Below are 20,405 nucleotides of genomic sequence, written 5' to 3' on the forward strand. Positions count from 1 at the left end.
TCATTAAGAATCAGAAGGTTCGAATACTATCATGGAATTTAATCACCTTAATGTTAATATCACATAATAACCAATGGCTACAGAATGCTTTCTTTCCAAGTAACTTGGAATTTTGATCAAGGGAGACTATATCAAGCCCATAAAACATATGTCAGTAAATTACAAAGTCATAAGAGTCTTTTCTCTGACCACTGTGGAATTATATGAGATTAGTAACAAATAATTATCTGGAATACGCCCCCATGATTTAGAAATTAAATATACATAAATAACTAATAGGTTAAATAAATCAAAATAAAAATTTGAAAATATTTCAAATTAATTGGTAATGGAAATGCAAGGTAACAGTTTATAAAATATAGCTAAAGCAGTTCTTAGAAACTTTAAATGCTTACATTAGAAAAGAAAAAAGTTCAAAATTTATTATGTATGCTTCTACCTTTAAAAGCTATTAAAAAGTGGATATTAAGTAGAAGCAAGAAAATAAAGCTAATTGCAAAAATCAATTAAATCAATGTTACTGTTTTTAAAGATAATGAAATTAAGAACCTAAATGGAACGATGGGGCATGTGGTCAGAGGAGAAAAAAATACACAAATTATAAATTACATTTATAATATTGAGACTTAGGAAGAAATTTATCTCAAATTCTCCAGACATTAAATGGATGTTAAAAGGAATATTACAATATTAAACAAATTTATGCCAATAAATTATTTAAAAGTCTGAGGTAGAAAATATAAGTTCCTTGAAGATACAGATCACCAAATTAAAATATGACATATACATAACCCTTTCTCTGTTAAACATTCAGGTAGTTTGTAATTAAAAACTTTCCCACCAAAAGGAAACTTAAGGCTGAGATGAGTATACTTAGGAATTCTATCAAACATTTAAAAAAATGTGATACCAAACATAAAATTTTTTCAATAAATAGAACGGGAGGGACTACTCCCAAATAATTTTTTAGATCAGAATTATCCTTGCAACAAAATCTGACAAGGGTATTACAAGAAAAGGTATCCAAAGATCAATATTCTTCATGAATATTAATGTAAATATCTCATAATATATAAAATTATATTTTATAAAAATGAGATAATTACCTTTGTATTGCACACTTGACTTTACATTTAAAAATGAACATAATCATTTTAATAAATGCCAAAAACTTTGGACAATATTCAGCAATATTCATGATTAAAACTGTAGAAAAACCCACAATACATAGAAGCTGACTCATCCTGATAAAATGCATTTAAAAACATTTTACATGGAATATTCTAAATGGCGAATGATTGAGTCTTTCTCTCAAAGTAGGAATGAGGCTAGGAGACTGAACCTCACCACTTCTATTCGCCACTGTACTGGAGTTCCTAATCCTAGTAAGGTATGCAAAAAAATAAAAGGCAAGTATTGAAAAAAATCTGTAAAATTTCACAGATTGCAAATATCAACAGTTATGGAAAACTTGATCATATACATAGAAAAGTTCTCAGAAATTGAAAGAACAATTTTATTAGAATCAATAAGTAAAATTTCAACAATCAAAGTAACTTCCTGGAAAACTCACTCATTCTACTAAGACTGTATCAAGAAGAAACAGAAAATCTGACAGACCAGTTATTGCTAAAGAGATTAAATCATTAATCAAAAACATCCAAACAAAGAAAAGTCCAGGACCACTTGATTTCACAGATTTATTCTACCAGACGTCTAGAGAAGAATTAACGTAAGTTCTCAGATTCTTTCAAAAAATACAAGAGAAGGGATAAAAAAGAGGTAACAAATGCTTGTGAGGATGTGGGAAAAAAGGGCACTCTTGTACACTGTTGGTGATAATGCAAACTGATATATTGCTGTGAAAAATAATATGCTGTTTACTCAATAAATTAAAAATAGAATTGCCATATGATCCAGTAATCTCTCTTTTGGGTCTGTACCCAGAAGAATTGAAATCAGGATCTGAAGAGATATCTGTACACTCACATTCACTGCAGCGTTATTCACAACAGCCATGGTATGAAACCAGTCCAAGTGTCTCTTGAAGGATGAAAGTATATGTTCAATGGAATACTTCACCTAAAAGTTTACAAACGTTTGTACTTAGGAAACTTGTTGGTTTTTCCCAAGAGGGCTGTGCAAGCATTGCTTCCATAATTAGTCTTGGCTTCTATGGAAGAGAAGACTGAACCAAAACTAAATCGGCAAGAATGACTTTCCTCAAGGCTATTGCAGAAGAGGAGAGAGGCCAAGAGTACTTGGCTCAGTCGGTTCTCCTGGGTCTCCATGACAGATTTGCAACCATTTTCAAGGACACAGAAATAAAGCAAAAATCTATTTGTATGACAAATACTTAAACTGGTTGTGATCAACTTATTACTAATAACTATCACAAGTGAAAGATCTGAAGTAAGTTTATTATACAAATAATTCAGCTAGTAAGGAAACTTGATATTTTTCATGGCATGCAAAATAATAGTCCAAAAAAGTTTAGACAGAATATCTATAAACATAATGCTGAAGGTTATTTTCAAAGAACAGTAAATATGTCTAACTGATAAAAAAGAATGAACATAATCTTTACGGAGAAAACATTCTTCAGATATAGTATCTAATAATCCTGAGATGTAATAGGCCATGAATATACCAAGCATTTATACTTAGAATATGTCAAGATTATCAAGTTAGGAGATCCAGAAATTCTGGAATAAGTCTTAAATGTCTACATAATAATAAAAATTTGTAGGTAAGTGATATGAATCCCTAATTGAAAACTACGCCCTGGAACATACTGGAATCAAATTAAAGAAGTAAATTATACCCAATTTAATATGTTAAAGAACAACAAACTATGAGTGAAAATACCATATTTTTGTATAAATTCAGGCAGAGTTGGACCAAGATTCTCATAAATAGAAACATCATGAAGAGCAGATGATTCCCTAAAACTTCCTATATAACACAATTTCTGGAATTTTTATATTAATACTGTTTTACCTACATGGATTAACATATGGAAGACTAGGCATCTCTTCTGACTTGACAATATTCCCTATGCAACTCACAACATATTAAATAAACTAAATTATTTTTAGCATTTCTCGTCTTACAAGGTAAAAGAACAAATTCTTTGTAATTTCCTGGAGGCCCTCAGAGATTTCAAAGAAAGTTTTAGGCACAAAAATATACCATTTTGGATTTGATTTTGAGATAGCTACATGTCAAATGTTAGGAAGTTTGAATCCTATTGTATTAAATAGGATCATGAGTTGGTGAATAACAGTATTCAGATACCTATTTAACCAATGTGATGATAAAATATTTTTAAATATATAAAAAATAAAATGTTTAAAAATAGGAAGTAACCCAATTGTAAAAAAAAAAAAAAAATTTAGATCTTTCAAAAATGAGAAGACTTTGATCTCTTAAATAATCAGCACATGATAAAAGTCAACATAAAGCACAGTTAATTATTCTGATAAGACAGTATCTTTGCCTTCAAAGATTACCCAGAATGTAAAGAGACACTCTTTTTAATCTCTCATCAAGATGGGACCAATTATTCAAGAAATTTTGTCATTTTTATAGACAGGAAGTGAAATGCTAAATTTGCATCAGTGTGATTTTTCAACCTAATCTCTTTTTAAACAATATTAATAAATCTGCCGAACTTCAGCCAGCTTTGACCATGACAGATAAAAATCCCTTTTGGTGAATGCTCTACAACTTTATATATTCAATTAGTTCTTTTCCTACATTTTCTTTTTCTTAGTTCTGAAAAAAAACAGTGAATTTTTCTTTAGAATAAAGATTATTTTCTTTAACAAAACTATATCCTGAACACCTCACATATAAAATTATTCCTTTCTGCCACTATTGCTCCTAGTTGAGTCTCTGACATTTATTAAGTATAACTTTTAACCACAGTGATTTATTTTTCCCCAATAACTATGAGGTAGATAATTATAAACATCTTTCATACCCCAGAATTTTGTAACAGACTGACAGAGGTCATGAATATACATTTCATAAATTTTTATACTCATACCCTTCCTTCAGATCCAATATACAGTACAGCCCCTGTGTACTATAAAAATAGAAAAAAAGGATATAAACTTAAAATTATGCTTTGGTATTCTATATTATTAGAAATGATCTATGTATTTAATAACTACTTATTAATTAGTTTAGCATAAGTCTAAAGTTTTAAGTTACCCAAAGATCTTGGAAACTATCTTCAAGGTGATATACTATAAAACACATTACTATTGAATTAAAATTTGTCAGATAATTATCTGATTAAACATAAATTTACATTTTTGTATCATCTCAAGCATCTAGTATGTGTAATCCTAGCTTATTTGATTAGTAAACTTGTACAAATGTAACCTATTTTTGTTGGGAGAATATACTTAACATTGATAACTCAGGAGACAAACCTGTTTTTACTAAAACAATAACATTAAATGAGTCTTATTTGCCAAAGACATTCCTAAAATTATGTGAACTTGAACTCTTAAGCCATTTTGGTGATTTCTATGAGAATATTTTTTAATGTATATTGAAAATAGTTTCATTTCCTTAATTTCTGGAAACTTTAAGAGTATTCAATTTATATAAGTGCTAAATGACCAGAATAGATCTTCTTTAAGGAATTTTAAAATCTAATTTGATCATATCATTGGCAGTAAAATGTTATACTTATATAACATATGTATATATTTATACAGATGCACATATACATATAGACAGACATAATAGTTTATAGCTTCAATTTTAAATTGCCTGATTCATATAAAAGAACTGATTCTTGTTCTTTTCTCATCTTTATATTTTTAGCAGGATTATGTTTCTGAAAGATGAGGCAAATTGAGGTTACTGTCTCAAAATGACAGATGAAGTATCTCCACCAATATTTGTGAAAGAGATCTTTAAGAATTTCTGTACTATGACATATAATATTCAGTATAATGTGTACTATATTTTGGATGAGAGACCAAGGAAAGATCAGGGGGCCCTGTGGGTATCTCCAAAGGTGATCTGAACAGAAAAAAAAAAAATGAAAACCAACAAAACAGCCTATTTGTAATTATGTTTGTCAGCCTCAGGTGCCAAAATAGTCCTGTGTTAATCCTTAAATTTAGACTCTTAAAAGTGGTTTAGTAGAGGAATGTATGCTGGTGATTAAAGAATAGCTTTCTTAGAAGTACACTAGCCAACTAAAGAGTTTCCTTTAGCTTTGGGGGTTAATTGCTAATTCCTTGGGCAAAGTCCCCAATAAACTAGTGACCCAGGTTTTTTTTTTTTTGATAATATCTATCCCTGAAGCTGCCATTAACTCCATTTATTTCCATTAAACTTTCGTGGGGAGGGAGAAGCATTGCCAGGAACAAGAATAGTCAGTGAGAGGCAATAAAGGGCAATGTTGTGTGGGTGTAGGAGTTACAGCTGGTGAGGAGAACTGAAGAATACAGATACTCTAATGGCAAAGTACATAGTTTCCCAGTTTTACTGAAGTAATAGAGTTAGGTGGAAAGCTATTCACGGTAGTGAGAGATTGTAATGATACAGAGGGATGTAAAGTCACGAAGATTAAGGATCGAGTAACATCACAGATTTGTTTTCCTTACTCCAAGAAAGGGTGGTGGGAGAGCTAGAGAAATGTGTCGCCATGTGTCCACTAGGAAGACAGATGGGTATACATTTATGGGGATGATTATTTCCCTTTGCCCACTGAGAATTAATTGTAAGAACAAGAGGGATGATGGCTCAAAGAAAAAAATCATTGGAGAGGTGGATTTTTGAATACTTGATCTCTTTTGAATTCTAAGGCCAAAACTTCCACCTTTTCTTTTATAATGTCTCCAAGTGTCCCTACCTATAGTGTTTTTGAAGTGAGCAGATTTCCCTGGTTTGTTTCCTTCTTATTGTTCAAGTTGTGAAGCCATGAATTTACATGGTGATGATTTAGCTTTTCCTGTAATGAATCCCTCATGATATTGAGCTAGTGTATGTGTTTTAGAGATAGGAATATTCTAGCAATTTGCTTTTTAAAAATAATCTAATTTTTGTTTTACGGTCTTAAAACAAATGCCGATGGTAGAGAGTGAAACCATGGTAGTTCTTTCAAACATATTCTAATCCATATCTACAACTAGAGTTGAAATCACCTGTTTTTGTCTGCAATCTTGTGTCTTTGTCCAATAAATATTTATTAAGATTTTAGCTTGTATGTAAGCTTTGGGGGTATTCTAATTTCTTTGATGGTCCCTCTCCTTGGACCACTAGCAGCTGAATAAATCAGTATAAATCTGGGGCCCCAGAGAAGTATGTCTGAATTGATTACTACTTCTTTTTTTTTTTTTTTTTCCTATTCTTACAGGATTCTGGGTAATCTTCAACAGTATCATGAAAATCTAATCAGACCAAAGTTTAAGGTATTCAGGTGGGTGTAAGACTGTTCATCACTCTTGAGGAAAAGCCAGGAACAGGTGTTGGATGAAGAAATGGGAAGCAGAGGGTTATAATGGAGCCAGGGAAGTGTAATGAAGAGTGATTGGGGCTAAAAGCAAACACAGGAAACTTAAAATAGGACGGAAAGGGTAAGGAAAAAGTACTGGGAATCGTATGTATGGAGAGTTTGTGAGGTAGAGGAGTGAGTTTGCTGGGGTCCTGGAGGTGAAGGAGGAGCAGGAGGCATCCACTGGAGGTGAGAGAAGTAATCCTGGGCAAAATTGTGCCAAACAAACTAATCAATTGGATTGTTTCTATAGTGGCGATATGTGTAATTCACAGGGATGTTGAAGGCTGTTAAAAAGTGAATTGGAATTTCTCTTATTACATGTTTAAAAAACACTGGCAACCAAACCAAGCCAAAAGAGCGCTGAAAATGAATTGATATTAAATTTTTACTGTGTTGCCATCAAATGTCTGGAATACAGGTATCAAGAACTGCACTCACTGTGAGTTCCCTGAATTGTGGAGGGTAGGGCCCAGAGGCCACAGTACCTGAGTGCAGAAGATGGGGGTGGGGGGCTGGGTGTTTTTGGTGCAGTGCAAGTTATGCCAGCAAACTATCAAAGATGAAAAACAAACACCTTGGGAAATTTTATTCTGGCTCCTGCAATGGGATTAGTACCTCAGATCTGAACATTATCCAGTGTTTTAGAGTGTGGCTTTGCCTTAGACTTTTACAGGAAGGGTGAGAAAATTAGATTTGGGGCGACTTTACAGCTGGGATTGTTTTATAATCAGGAATCTCAGTCAATCAGTGAATGTTTCTCTCTGCGTTTGGCTAGACTGGGGGTGATGGGATGGCCAAATAATTCAGCTAATCATATATGAGATAGAGAATGGGAATTTGAAAGGTCTGCTGCTGTTCTTGCCATAGATAAACAAGGGGTCTTACATGAGTGTTTTCTAAGTCATATGGGGAAAATGGTTCTTTGCTATAAAGCATTTTCTGGAACATAAAATTGTGGAGCATTTCTTAACCATTGCTAGGAGTACAGGGCTGGGATAAAATTCAACACTGTCAATTTGTGTGTATTTATTATTTAATATCTAACAATTGTTTGGCAATCTTATTCATTTTACCCTATTTTTTATGCTTTCTTTTGACTACAGAAACTATGCTTTGTTTTCTTGTGTTTTCTGTAGATGCAGGGAAGTAAAATGTTACTTTGAAAGCTATCTATCTTAGGTGCCTTTCAGTACACTAAATGCATGATTACATAAGTGTAATGAACAAACACAACGTAAGTTTACACCTTTCAAAATAATATACTTAGCCTACTTTCTTTTTTTAGTACCTTCCTTATTTCTAAGTATAAGTTAATATACTCAACCATAGGCCTAGATTATAAAAATCATATTGTATTCAAATTTTATTTACTATATGAAGGGTTTAAAATTAATTTTCAGTATTAGACATCAATATAGCTAAAGAATTTTAGGAAATGTCTGTGGTTTTGGTGTCTGTCAATGACACAGGGCCTTTATAGTTCTCATGCTGAGTACCAAGGAGCACAATTTTAGACATAAACACAGAGTTTTACCTCGCACTTCATATACATTGTTTAATTTCATTCCTTCTGTCCACTATCACCTCTCACCAAACAACAGCGGGCACCTCATGGCAGCTGGGATGAAAATGATCAAGATGGACTAATGGAGACCACCTGTAGTTTCTGAAATTTCCACACCCACGTCAAAGATAATTGTTTCAGGAAGAGTGGTTTTCAGAGGTCTCATCCATTGACTTCAAGGGATCTTGATATGTATCAAACAGCATTGAAAAGCCCCCATGTGAATTAAGGCATCCTGGTGATTTGAAACCATTGTTAGTAAATGATGCATTCTTTGGCAAGTTCCAGAATTTTCCTTAGAGTCATTCAAAGGAAAAGAGAAATTAATATTGCTATTTGAGAGCCTTGTACTCAGGGATCTGTAATGCATGACTAATAATATTCTGCAAACATATATTTATTGAACTTTTACTTTGAGCCTGTGGCTAAACTACCACAATAGAACAAGAAAAACTTTGAAAATTCTAATCTGGGAGAACCTGAGATAAGCCTATAAACCAGAGCAGGTTAACTACCTGTCATTGACTTTAAATGTTGGAGAGGTAACTCACCTTAATTCATGCTCTCATTCTACTGCTTTAAGCCTATTCTGTACTCCACTCAGATACTTTATTTTTACTGATATTTTGTCGGTTAGATTAGCTCTTTAAATAATCTTCATACAAAGGCAAGAGCATTTCTAGAGTCCCTGTGAAAGCGAACATTTTTCTCTGAGGCTTCTAAGTGTAAATGACAATTCAATCCTAAGCGTTCTCCAGCAAAATTCCAGTGTCATCAGATGCTCCATGTCAGGCTATAGAATTCTGAAATGAGTTGTCGAAGTTGTTAATTTTTATTATTTTTAAGCTAAATCATTTTTTTTCTTAACATATGCAATCAGGATTTTTTTTTTTCACTTGTTTAAATTCAAACATCTCCCCCCATATCTCAAAAGGGAACAGTTTTAGTAATTTTTTCCCCCTGTAAAACACCAAAACCTTTTAGATTTTAGACAGATTTTTCTTCAATCCATGGAAGCAAATATAAAGTACATTGTCTCTACAAAGTGGAAATGCTGGCTTTGTAACATCTGCTTCTTATTAATTCTGAGGCAAGTTATTTAAAATAGTCTGCAAGCCTTCTCTCATCAGTTGTTAAACAGATGTAAGACTGTATTTTTCAAGAGTTTCCTGAAGATTAAATTAGATAATAGTAGGTGTCAATCATACATATTCTTAGATGGAAACTAAAAGGAAGGCCTAGAAAAGAATAAGTCCACATGACTCAGTGACCCACCCATACCCAGACCTGCAGTCTCCACTTGATCAGACCTCTACAGGAAAAACAACCAAGCCCATGAAGTGGTTAACTTTCCAAGGACAACGACAGCCCCAAGGAGAAAGTTCAATTTTATACCATGATCTCAACCACCATCCCGAACCTATAGAACTCAATGCGTGACCCACTTCCTATAAAATCTGATTGTTTTCCAGTGGTGCAGGGCCTGAGTTTTACCTGCTCAGTGTTCCCAGAATAAGTATGATATTGTATACATTAGTGGTTAATCAATATATGTATTAATCATTTAGATTACTGAATATTATTTGTTATTATTAGCTTTCTTCTCATTATTCATTATTTCTTCAACTGAAAACTCATTATTCTTAGAATTTCTATCATCTTAAATAGAATATCTATCATTTTCTTAATCGTTTATATATTTCCTTCTCAATTTAAACTTTCCTGTTCATTATGAATAAAATTACTGAATGTATTATCCAAAAATAAAAAACTACTCACCTCTAACTTGTATTGCTTCCAAAAAAGATGTTAGTGTTCATTTTATATTTTAAGTTTGCCTTCTTCCTTCACTCCCCTTCCCTTTGAATAGTCATCCCTCATTGTATCTCTGTTCTTGTTTCAAGGTGCTCCCAAATCATATTTATAGAGATTTCTATTCAAAGATAAGAATGTCCTCATACACATCATGGCATTATCCCCTTTTCTATAATTTCCATTCACAGGCCTGTTGATGTTTTTATTTTTGCTTTTAAGTTCAGGATCTCAGTCTAGTGCAAAAGTAGTTTCCTGTGCTTTGTCCCTCCATCCATGTTTGAGCAACTTCTTCCTTCCAAATTTTCAATAAGATGGTTAGGTTGATGCATAAAATTATTTTTTGTAGGACAACTTGTACCTTTTTTTAGTGTCATTTGATGTGATTTGCTGGCCTTAAGTCTCATTTTCTCCTTTTTATATTTTTGATTAAACTAGAGAGTAGTATGTAGTTTAAATGTATCATTTTAACACCATAATTCACAAGCACCTACATTCTTGGCATGCTAAGCTTATACTCAGCACTTGCCACAGTACTTTCTGTAAGATATGTAAGCATTTTGGGAAATAAAGAAGTACTGCCTATGCACACTTCTTACAGTGATGTTGGCAATTTCTCAATGCCAGTAAGTAAAGAGCTGTTCTCAAAGGTTGGGGCAGGAAGTTCCCATTGTGGCTTAGCAGTTAACAAACCTGACTAGTGTCCATGAGGAAGGGGGTTTGATCCCTGGCCTTGTTCAGTGGGTTAAGGATCTGGTGTTGCCGTGAGCTGTGGTATAGGTTGTAGACACGACTTGGATCTGGCATTGCTGTGGCTATAGAGTAGGTCAGTGGCTACAGTTCTGATTCGACACCTACCCTGGAAACCTCCATATACCGTTGGTGTGGCCCTAAAAAATATATATATATATTATATATAAAGATTGAGGACAGAACTTACAGTTCTGATAGGAGAAAATGATAACTTCTTTGTACTTGAGGAAAAGCTGCCTATTTTTTGTCTTCATTTTAACTTCTAGTTCTCACGGTTTGTCAAAGTCATACATACTGTCACAGTCTTTTCTTATTGTCTTCTTGACAACTCTTCTGGCCTAAGATTACTATTGAGTATGGTATATTAGTGGTATTAGAATCTTTTTCTGATTTATTTTTGGATGTCTGTTCTGCTTCATAAGACTGTAGTTGGATATAGTAAGGCAGATTAATAAGATTAATCAAAAAATTTAATAACATGTATAATATATAGGAGAGACCCAGGAAAACTGAATAACTTAAAAGGATGACTGAAGCCCTCATATTAATACCATCTTCAGCTAAAGACAAATGAGGATGTTGGGGGTAGTGATTTGGGACTTCACAGCAGAGAAAGATATTTCACATGAAGATGGAAATGGAAATTTTCTTTTTGTCTTTTTTTTTTTTTTTTTTTTTGTCTTTTTAGGGCCACACCTGCGGCATATGGAGGTTCCCAGGCTAGGGGTCTAATTGGAGCTGTAGCTGCTGGCCTACACCACAGCCACAGCCATGCCAGATCCGAGCCACGTCTGCAACCTACACCACAGCTCATGGCAATGCCAGATCCTTAACCCACTGAGCGAGGCCAGGGATCGAACCCGCAACCTCATGCTTCCTAGTCAGATTCGTTTCTGCTGCACCATGATGGAAACTCCAAGGAGATGGAAATGTTTGGTAAACAAGTTTGCTAGACAGAGAGGTGTTTGAACAGATAGACTTTGCCAGTTTCCTTCCTGTCTACACACCTAGTTCATAGTTATCTGTGATGTTATAGTTATCTGTGATGGTGATGGCTCTCTTTCTAAAACAGCATCCCACATTGCTGTGACTGTGGCATAGGCTGGCAGTTTTAGCTCCGATTTGATCCGTAGCCAGGGAGCTTCCATTCGCTGCAGATGTGGCCCTAAATGAAAAAGAAAGCTAAATAAATAAATAAAATAGGATCTCTATTTACATTCTTTTAGTGGTTAGAAGGAAGGTCATGGTGTCTGAGTCTTTTGGGATTTGATTGTTTTCAGCTTGAAATGGGCTGCATGCTGAAGAGACATTCTGGGGTAGCAAGTTTAACCCCCCGCTAAAAAGATAACTTTTATGTATATGTACATTTGCTCTCTGATTCCTTTTGTCCAGCCTGTGTTATGGGAATGAGTCCTAGAGGCTTTCAGTTTCGACCGTACAGAACATCCAACAGATTGGGCAAAGGCAGAGGAGAAGCTAGAAGGGCTATTTGACCCTGCATGATATCATGTTTCCACCCACCTCTGCCACTATAGCCTACTAACCATGGAGTTTTCCAGGAGAAATAAATGTCTATCTCATTTAACACTCAACATTTTGGGGGTATTTTTTCTTATAGTAACTCTTCATGTACCCCAGCTAATACAAAAGACATCTACACAGTGTACTATTAATTGGAGGAAAAAGGCCACAGTAAACAGTTCATAAACTTTTACATGCTGCTTTCATAAGATCTGTCTCATGAATACTAAAATGTCTTCACAGTTAACCTCTAGCGACTTCCACAGTTTGTGTTGCTTTCCAGGCTTTTTTTATAAGTGGATAGCAAAAATGAATGTGTTTCCAATTGTGTTTTTTACTTGTTTGTTTCAAAAATGGAAGCCCATTCATTCTTTTTTCTTGAGATTGGGGTGTTTAATGAGAAACCATTAAATGAAACCACATCCAGCCAGGCTTCACAACAGCATGACACTATGTTTTAGGCAATGTATAAAGGGATTAGAAAAACAAGCAAGAATGACTAGCCTTTCTTCAATGGCATCTTTTATTCTCTCACAGAGGTACCATACCTAGAAGGCTATTTTAAAAGTTGAAATCTCAACCCTTTGTAATAGCATAAGCATAACTTTTTAAGACTGGCCTGACATTCTGTAACATTTTTTTTTTCCTCCAGTGGAGATGTGAAATCAATGGCAGCTTCATAGCATTTTATGTAATGTCTTTTGAGCCTGGACTACATCAGTTTCCTATGGAGCTCCACAAAGGAGAAATTTTGGCAATGAGAAGAGCCTCTGGTGTGTTAGAAACAGAAAGTAACATACATGCTTCAGAAATAGCAAGTGTCTCGCCTGCCAAACCAACCCTGTGGTGCACATACTTCTGTACTATAGACCTGTCTTCCTTGAAACTCAAAGCAGAGGAAAAAGCAGTGGAGTCGTTTCTGCCTTGGAGATGCTTCCCCTGAATCCATGTTTAAAGAAAAACCAATGACCTTCATCTCTCAAAGAAAACTGTATGTCTCACCGATTCTCATCTTAACGCAGATTTCCATGGTCTTGCATATAAAAGCAACATTTGAAGACTTTAAGAAATAAGACATTGCCATAAAATGTAAGTATGAATGGTTATTTATTTGTAATCATAAATGTGATTGGTATATTGGGTCACAATGATTTTTAAGAATAAAAACTGAGCACTGCATGGTAGGTACTATGCTAAGCATTTGATAAATTGCTGTTAATCTTAAGGATTAGAGGATATGCAATACTAATTCCCTTTTATAACTGAGAAAACTGGAAGTTAAATAACAGTCCCTTGGGAACATATCCAGTGTGTGGTGGCTATAGTGTGCTGATCTGGGTCCATCTAATCCCCTAATTCATGTTACTTCCACTATATCTTTTTGTCTAGACATTAATTACTAAGCAGTAGAAATCATTTGGCATCTATGATTTATAAGAAATATGTATTTTGTCATTCAGATGACTGGATATTTATTTTTCACATGTATATGGTCTCTACCCACAGTTCCTGGCTCACAGCTCCTGAAACACTTCAGATTGTCTAAATGAGAGGAGAACACTTTTTTGTTATGTCAATGAGGTGACATTTGGACCCCACTTAAGGGTGATTAGAGCCTGGAATATTTAGTCCCAAGACCTCCTCAAAGGAGGGAAGAGGGTTGGGGGTTGAATCATTGGCCGAGGGCCAAAGATTTAATCAGTCATGCCTATGTGGTGAAGCCTTCACAGAAAATCCTAAAGCAGAGGTCTGAGAGAGCTTCTGGGTTGGTGAAACTGTAGAGATAAAACAGGGAGAGTGGCTTGCTGGGGAAGAGTAATAGAAACTCGGTTTCCTTTCCCCATAACTTTGCCTTCATTTCTTCCATCTAGATGCTCCTGAGTTATATATGGGTTTCTGAGAGCTTTGAAGTTGGGGAAATAGAATGTTTCCACGTGCCACCTTTCTGAACACCACATTCCACGAGGACAGGAGCTCTTTTGTTCAGGATCTTACTCTATGTATTGCTCCATCTTACTGTTGATTCATACCCTTTAATATCCTTAGTAATAAACTGATAATCTAGGGAGTAAACAGATTTCCTGAGATGTGTGGGTCCACAGAAGGGAACCTGTTCAGGACCTCCCCCTTTGTATCACTCTTATCTTGTGGATTCATACCCTTTAATATCCTTAGTAATAAACCAATAGTCTAGTAAGTAAACAGATTTCCTGAGATGTGTGAGCTCACAGAGGGGAACCCAAGGAGAGGGCCATGGCCATCTGTGATTTATAGCCAGCCAATCAGAAGTATAGGTAACAACCTGGGCTTGTGGTTGGAGTTTGAAGTGAAGGATTATCTGTTGGGATGCAGTTCTTTGTCTGTGGAATCCAATGCTACCTCAGGGCAAATAGTGTCAGAATTTAATTGAATTGTAGGTGTTGCTAGGTGGGGGGAAAGCTCATACCTTCACACACATTGTATGTAATTGGTACTAGAACCATTTTAAAATCTAAGTACAACTACAATAGCAATATGCAATTACATTGTATGTAATTGGTACTAGAACTGCTTTAATATCTAACTACTATAATATCTTACATCTAGAACCACTTTAATATCTAAGTCCTGAACCACTTTATTGTCTAAGGGAACTAAGAACTTTGTATTAAAGGAATGCTGATCAAGAGCTGTATAATTATAGGCTTTTTTCTTTTTTTTCTGATTCTTTGAGCCTTATCTAACAGTTTTGAACTGAAGTCCAGAAAAATCATGGCATCCTTAAAAGCTTTTGGCCGTCAATAAACTTCCTATGAAATGTTACAATAAGAACTTTCCTTAGTAACTTTTTATCCTTGGTAATGCAATTTTATACTGTGTATTTTGCTTCTCTGATAAAAAAAATCCCTAGAATACTGAAAGTCAGAAAGCACAGTAAGAAAAAAAAAATCATGACAAAATGGACTATTATCACATAAAACAGAAAAAACAAATCTAAAATAACACCTTTCAAGAACATTTGTTTTGGCTTCTCAAAAGAAAGAAGAGTTCCCTCCACATAAGAACACAAAAATATTGACTGAACAAAAAGTAGTAACAACAACAAACGGATGAGGACTCTGTTTTTGTAAAGGACAGGACCTTGGCAGCATCTTGAATCATTTTTTGTTTCTCCTGGTTTTTCTAGCAACAGAGTGAATGCAGCTACAACTGTCAAGCCAGAACTTGTGACTTTTTGAGTCAAAGCCCAGCTCTTAGCAAATTGATTTTTGGTTTCAACTAATTGCCTGGCACTGGAGGCACCTGTAGGTAAATCAAGCTTTTAGAGCTCTGGATATGGGTCTAGATGTGTATATTTCTATACATAGAAACAATCTACTCCTTCAGTTAATCTCTCTGGATCTAATGGCTTACCCATTACAAACATATTCTTTACGATTTTGATTTTGAAAACCCCTTCCAATCTGTTTAGAGCCTCCTAGTATCGGTATCTCTCACCCAATGACCAATTACTTCATTTTGCTTTTTGATCACCTAATCTTTTTTCCTTGTGCGTTGAATAATTTGAAGTAGTCACCTAATCTTTTTTCCTTGCTCGTTGAATAATTTGAAGTAGGCTTCCAGGAAAGCTAATGGCCACCATTTCTTCACATTCTCTTTCCAATTAACTTTTATCTTTTCTAAGTCTTAAGCTATGCTAATCCTTGCTGTTGACAGGCATCATTATTAATCAAATGTCAGTGAAGTTATATATTTAACTTGTCTGTTTATAAAAGAATATTAAACATGAGTAAGGACCCCTGCACTTCAAAATAATCACATTTATTATTTGACTTTTGATTAAATCATGCAGCTTCTCATGGTTTTACTTCTACTTTCAAGACTTCTTTTTCTCTTGGCTTAATTTCTCGCTCTTTATGTTCCCCCATAATTTAAACTTGTTCCTCTTCATATTCCATTCTAGGCCTTCTCATAATACTGTGTTTTCCTACTGCATTTGAACATGTCCCCCCAGAACTCCTATGTTGAAACTAAATCCCCACAGTGGTGGTGTTTGGAGGTAGGGCCTTTGGGAAGCGATTAGGCCATGAGGGCAGAGCCCTCAAAAATGGCATCAGTGCTTTTATATAGGTGACTTGGAGTTCCTTTGGTGGTTCAGTGGAAAGGAATCTGACTAGTATTCATGAGGCTGCAGGTCTGATCCATGGCCTCACTCAGTGGGTTAAGGATCCTGCATTGCTATTAGCTGTGGTGAAGTTTGCAGATGCGACTTGGATCTGGTGTTGCTGTGGCTCCAATTTGACCCCTAGCCTGGGAACCTCCATATACTGTGGGTGCAGCCCTGAAAAAAAAAAAAAAGAGAGAGACAGACAGACTTTTGTGAGTCAGCTCACCCTCCTCTCCCATGTGAGGACACAGCTAGAAGATGACTTTCCATGATAGCTGACCCCCCACGAGATATTAAACTGCTTGTGACTTGATCTTAGATTTCCCAGCCTCCAGAACTGTGAGAAATAAATTTCTCCTGTTGATAAACGAGCTGGTTAATGGTATTCTTGCTATAGAAGCCTGAATGGACTAAGATGCCACCCATATAAAAATTATCCATGGCAATGCCTTAAATCTCCACATCTATGTGTTGCCTCTGTATAGAACATCCTAGACTTTACCCTTGCGAAGAGGTCTCCTCTGAAACACTTATTTCCCCTTGTCAACTTATGATTACATATCCTAAAAGATACTTATATTCTGCATGTATGGGAAGTAATCCTTTTCCCAAACCTGGGTTCCTCCATTTGCATTCTCTAAGTAAATAATTTCTGCTCTTATGTATATATAGTTAGGCAAAAACAGAAATCTTGGTAGTTTTTTTCCTATGGGGTTCATAGTCATTTACCCATTCATAGTCATTTACCCATTCATTTATCAATACATCACCTATTCATTTATTAATTTACTCATAAAAAATTATTGATCTGCTAGCCACTATTTTAGGTGCTGGAGTTATATAGCAGTAAAAATTTGGGAAAGTGGTTTTGTGAAGATAAATAATTGAAACAAGCACATAAAAGCAAAGTGTGGGATACAATAATAAATGCTACAAAAAAAGAATAAATTAAATTAAGAAGCAAAATAAGTGCTGAGGAGAGTGGGCCTACTTTTTCTTAAGGATGGCCAAGGAAAAATTATTTAATAAGATGACATCTGGGAGTTCCCGTAGTGGCTCAGTGGTTAACGAATCTGACTAGGAACCAGAGGTTGTGGGTTCTATCCCTGGCCTTATTCAGTGGGTTAAGGATCCGGCGTTGTCATGAGCTGTGGTGTAGGTTGCAGATGTGGCTCAGATCCTGCGTTGCTGTGGCTCTGGCGTAGGCTGGTGGCTACAGCTCCAATTAGACCCCTAGCCTGGGAACCTCCGTATGCCACACGTGCGGCCCTAGAAGAAGACAAAAAGACAAAAAAAAAAAGACATCTGAACAGATCAATAAAGGGAATGAAGAAGCTAGCTGTACAAATAACTGTATGAAATAACAGCATTATAATTAGCAGAGAACTTCAGAGGTCCTGAGGTAAGAATATGCTAGGCAAGTCCAAGGAATACTAAGGGGTCAACATAGCTGAAACAGGATGAGAGAGAACAGTGGAAGGAGATGAACTCATGGAAACAGGGACCACATCAGGTAAAGTTTTATAGGTCATGGTAAATACTGTTTTATCTATTGATATATAACAAAATCACTTTGAATAATTACTAGTTTGTTCTGTAGGCTGACTCAGTTGGGGGTAGAATTTTTTTTTTTTTTTGCCAGTTTTGAGGTATAATTGACATGTAACAAAGTGTACAAATTGATTTGATAGATTATATTATTGTAAAATAATTACCATCAAAATACTACCTAGCACTTCCATTCCATCATATAATTACAATTTCTTTTTTGTAGTGAGAACACTTAAGATTTACGTCTTAGCCACATTCAAGTATATAATACACAGTATTATTATTTTTAACCACAACATGTACATTAAATAGCAAAACTGAACCTATAAGTGGAAGTTTTTAACTTGAAACAGTATTTTCCCATTTCCACCCATGCTCATCCCTGGGAATCACCACTCTATGTTTCTCTGAGTTTGGTTTTTCAGCCAAACATATAACATATGTGATATTATACAGTATTTATTTTTATCTGACATTTAATTAGCATAATCCCCTCACATTTCATTCAAGTTGTCACAAATTGAAAGATTTTCTTTTCTCAGGGCTTGATAATATTCCATTTTGTATATATTTGACACATCTTTAGTCAATCATTCATTGACAAGCATATTATTTTCACATCTTGGCTATTGTGAGAATAGGGGTACAGATGATACCGTCACAGTTTCCTCTCTGTCTCACGATAACAAAGCTTGGAATGGCAGACGTTTTACAAATTTATTAAAGTGAAAGTACATTTTCAGAAAGGGAGAGAGAAGACTCACATGCATGCAGATTAAAAGGAGGGCCTGACTCTGCAAGTCTTTATATCCCACAATGCGAACTGAATGGAGACCCAATTTGATCTTCTGATTGGTCCTGGGAAGTATACCTTATTTGTGTGGGGAACAGGTTATATAGAAGTGGGATGAAGAATGGGTGACATTCCTTCTCTAGCAGGGAGTGAGCAGCCCAGGCTGATCAAGGTCGAGGAAGGGGCATTACAGTGAGACATGGCCAGAGGCTGTGTCTAACCCTAACCCTAACCCTTGAAGGGGACTTGAAACCTATAATACAGACAACTCTCTGAGACCCTGATTTCAGTTCTTTTGAATATCTACTCAGAAGTGGGATTGCTGGGTTGTTTGATATTTCTATTTTAAAGTTTTTCAGGATCCATCTTACTGTTTTCCATAGTGACTGTACCAGTTTGCATTCCTACTATCATTCCACAAGTCTTCACTTTTCTCCATACGCTTATCAACATATTATTTCTTACCTCTTTGTTAGTAGCCATTCTGACAGGTTTGATGTGATATTTCATTGTAGTTTTGATTTGCATTTCCTTGATGATTACTGATGCTGAGCACCTTTCCTTGTATCTGTATGGCATCTTTAGAAAACTATTTGGTTCCCCTACCCATGTTTTAACCAGGCTATTTGATGCTGTTGTTATGTGAGTTCTTTGTGTAATATATTTATATTACCTCCTTATCAGAGGATTTGGAAGTATTTTCTCTCATTCCTTAAGTTGCCTTCTCATTTTATTGGTTGTTTCTTTTGATCTATAGAAGCTTTTTAGTTTTATATAGTCTCAGTTATTCACTTTTGTTTTTGTTGTTTGTGCTTAATTGGTCTTAATAAGGAAATTGCTTTTAAGAACAATGTCAACTTTTTAACATATAGAAAGAAAACTGTTTTTTAAGTATGTTAATTTTGTATCCTGCCACTTTACTGAACATGTTTTTAGTGAAGTGTTGAGATTTTCTGTCTACAAACTCAGATAATTTTACTTCTTTCTTTCCTATTTTTATTTTTTAATCTTATGGCCACCCTGCAGCATATGGAAGTCCCCAGGCCAGGGATTGAATCCAAACTGCAGCTGTGGCAAAGCCAGATGTTTAACCCATGGTTTGGGTCAGGGATTGAACCATACCTCCTCAGCAACCTGAGCTGTTGCAGTGAGATTCCACTGTACCAGAGCATGAACTCCCTTCCTTTCCTACTTTGATGGCTTTTATTTCTTTACTTGCCTGATTGCTCTGGCTAGAATATCCAATACTATGTTGAATAGAAACGATGAAAACAGGCACTTTGTCTTCCTCCTGACTAGAGGAAAAGCTTTGGAAACTTTCATTATTAAGTGTTATGTTGGCTTTGGGTTTGTCACATGTGGCATTTAGTGATGAAGTTTGCTTCTTCTGTACCCAATTTGTGAGCATTTTTATCATGAAGGGATACTATATATTGTCAAATGCTTTCTCTACATATATTAAGATGAGCATATTTTTATTTTTATTCTATTAATGTGGTGAAAAATATTTATTGATTTGTCACTGCTGAACCAGTCTTGAATCTCAGAGTTACATCCCATTTTATTATGACATTTTATCCTTTAATGTGCTGTTGAAATCAGATAGCTTTCAATTTTCACAATTATTTTCATATCATGCAGATTGGTCTGTAGTTTCCTTTTAGTGTCCTTATCTGTCTTTAATATCAGGGTAATATAAATCTCATAAAATTAATTTGTATATGTTCCTTACTTTTGA

At 35.1% G+C, this 20,405-nt stretch overlaps 1 protein-coding gene across 6 annotated transcripts in view; it reads left to right on the forward strand.

Annotated features, from left to right (window-relative positions):
- LOC102165580 (uncharacterized) overlaps positions 1-20,405 on the forward strand; it is a 1,236,614-nt gene that overhangs the window by 645,330 nt on the left and 570,879 nt on the right. For 2 of the 6 annotated variants that reach the window (XM_084985760.1, XM_084985761.1), the window contains one exon: positions 12,829-13,265. Coding sequence is in view for 1 of the 6 variants with exons in the window: in XM_084985761.1 (XP_084841887.1) it covers positions 12,829-12,839 (11 nt within the window). In the remaining 5 variants the exon portion in view is untranslated. Of the gene's footprint in view, positions 1-6,385; positions 6,449-12,828; positions 13,266-20,405 lie in introns of those variants that run through there. The other 4 variants (XR_014821705.1, XR_014821689.1, XR_014821695.1 and 1 more) reach the window with 4 other exon arrangements.

The sequence above is a fragment of the Sus scrofa genome, chromosome 1, assembly GCF_054392235.1.
Source record: "Sus scrofa isolate SSC_HxYL_T2T_F1_AM1 chromosome 1, Sscrofa_HxYL_maternal_Yorkshire_Landrace_v2.0, whole genome shotgun sequence".
Lineage (NCBI taxonomy): Eukaryota > Metazoa > Chordata > Mammalia > Artiodactyla > Suidae > Sus > Sus scrofa.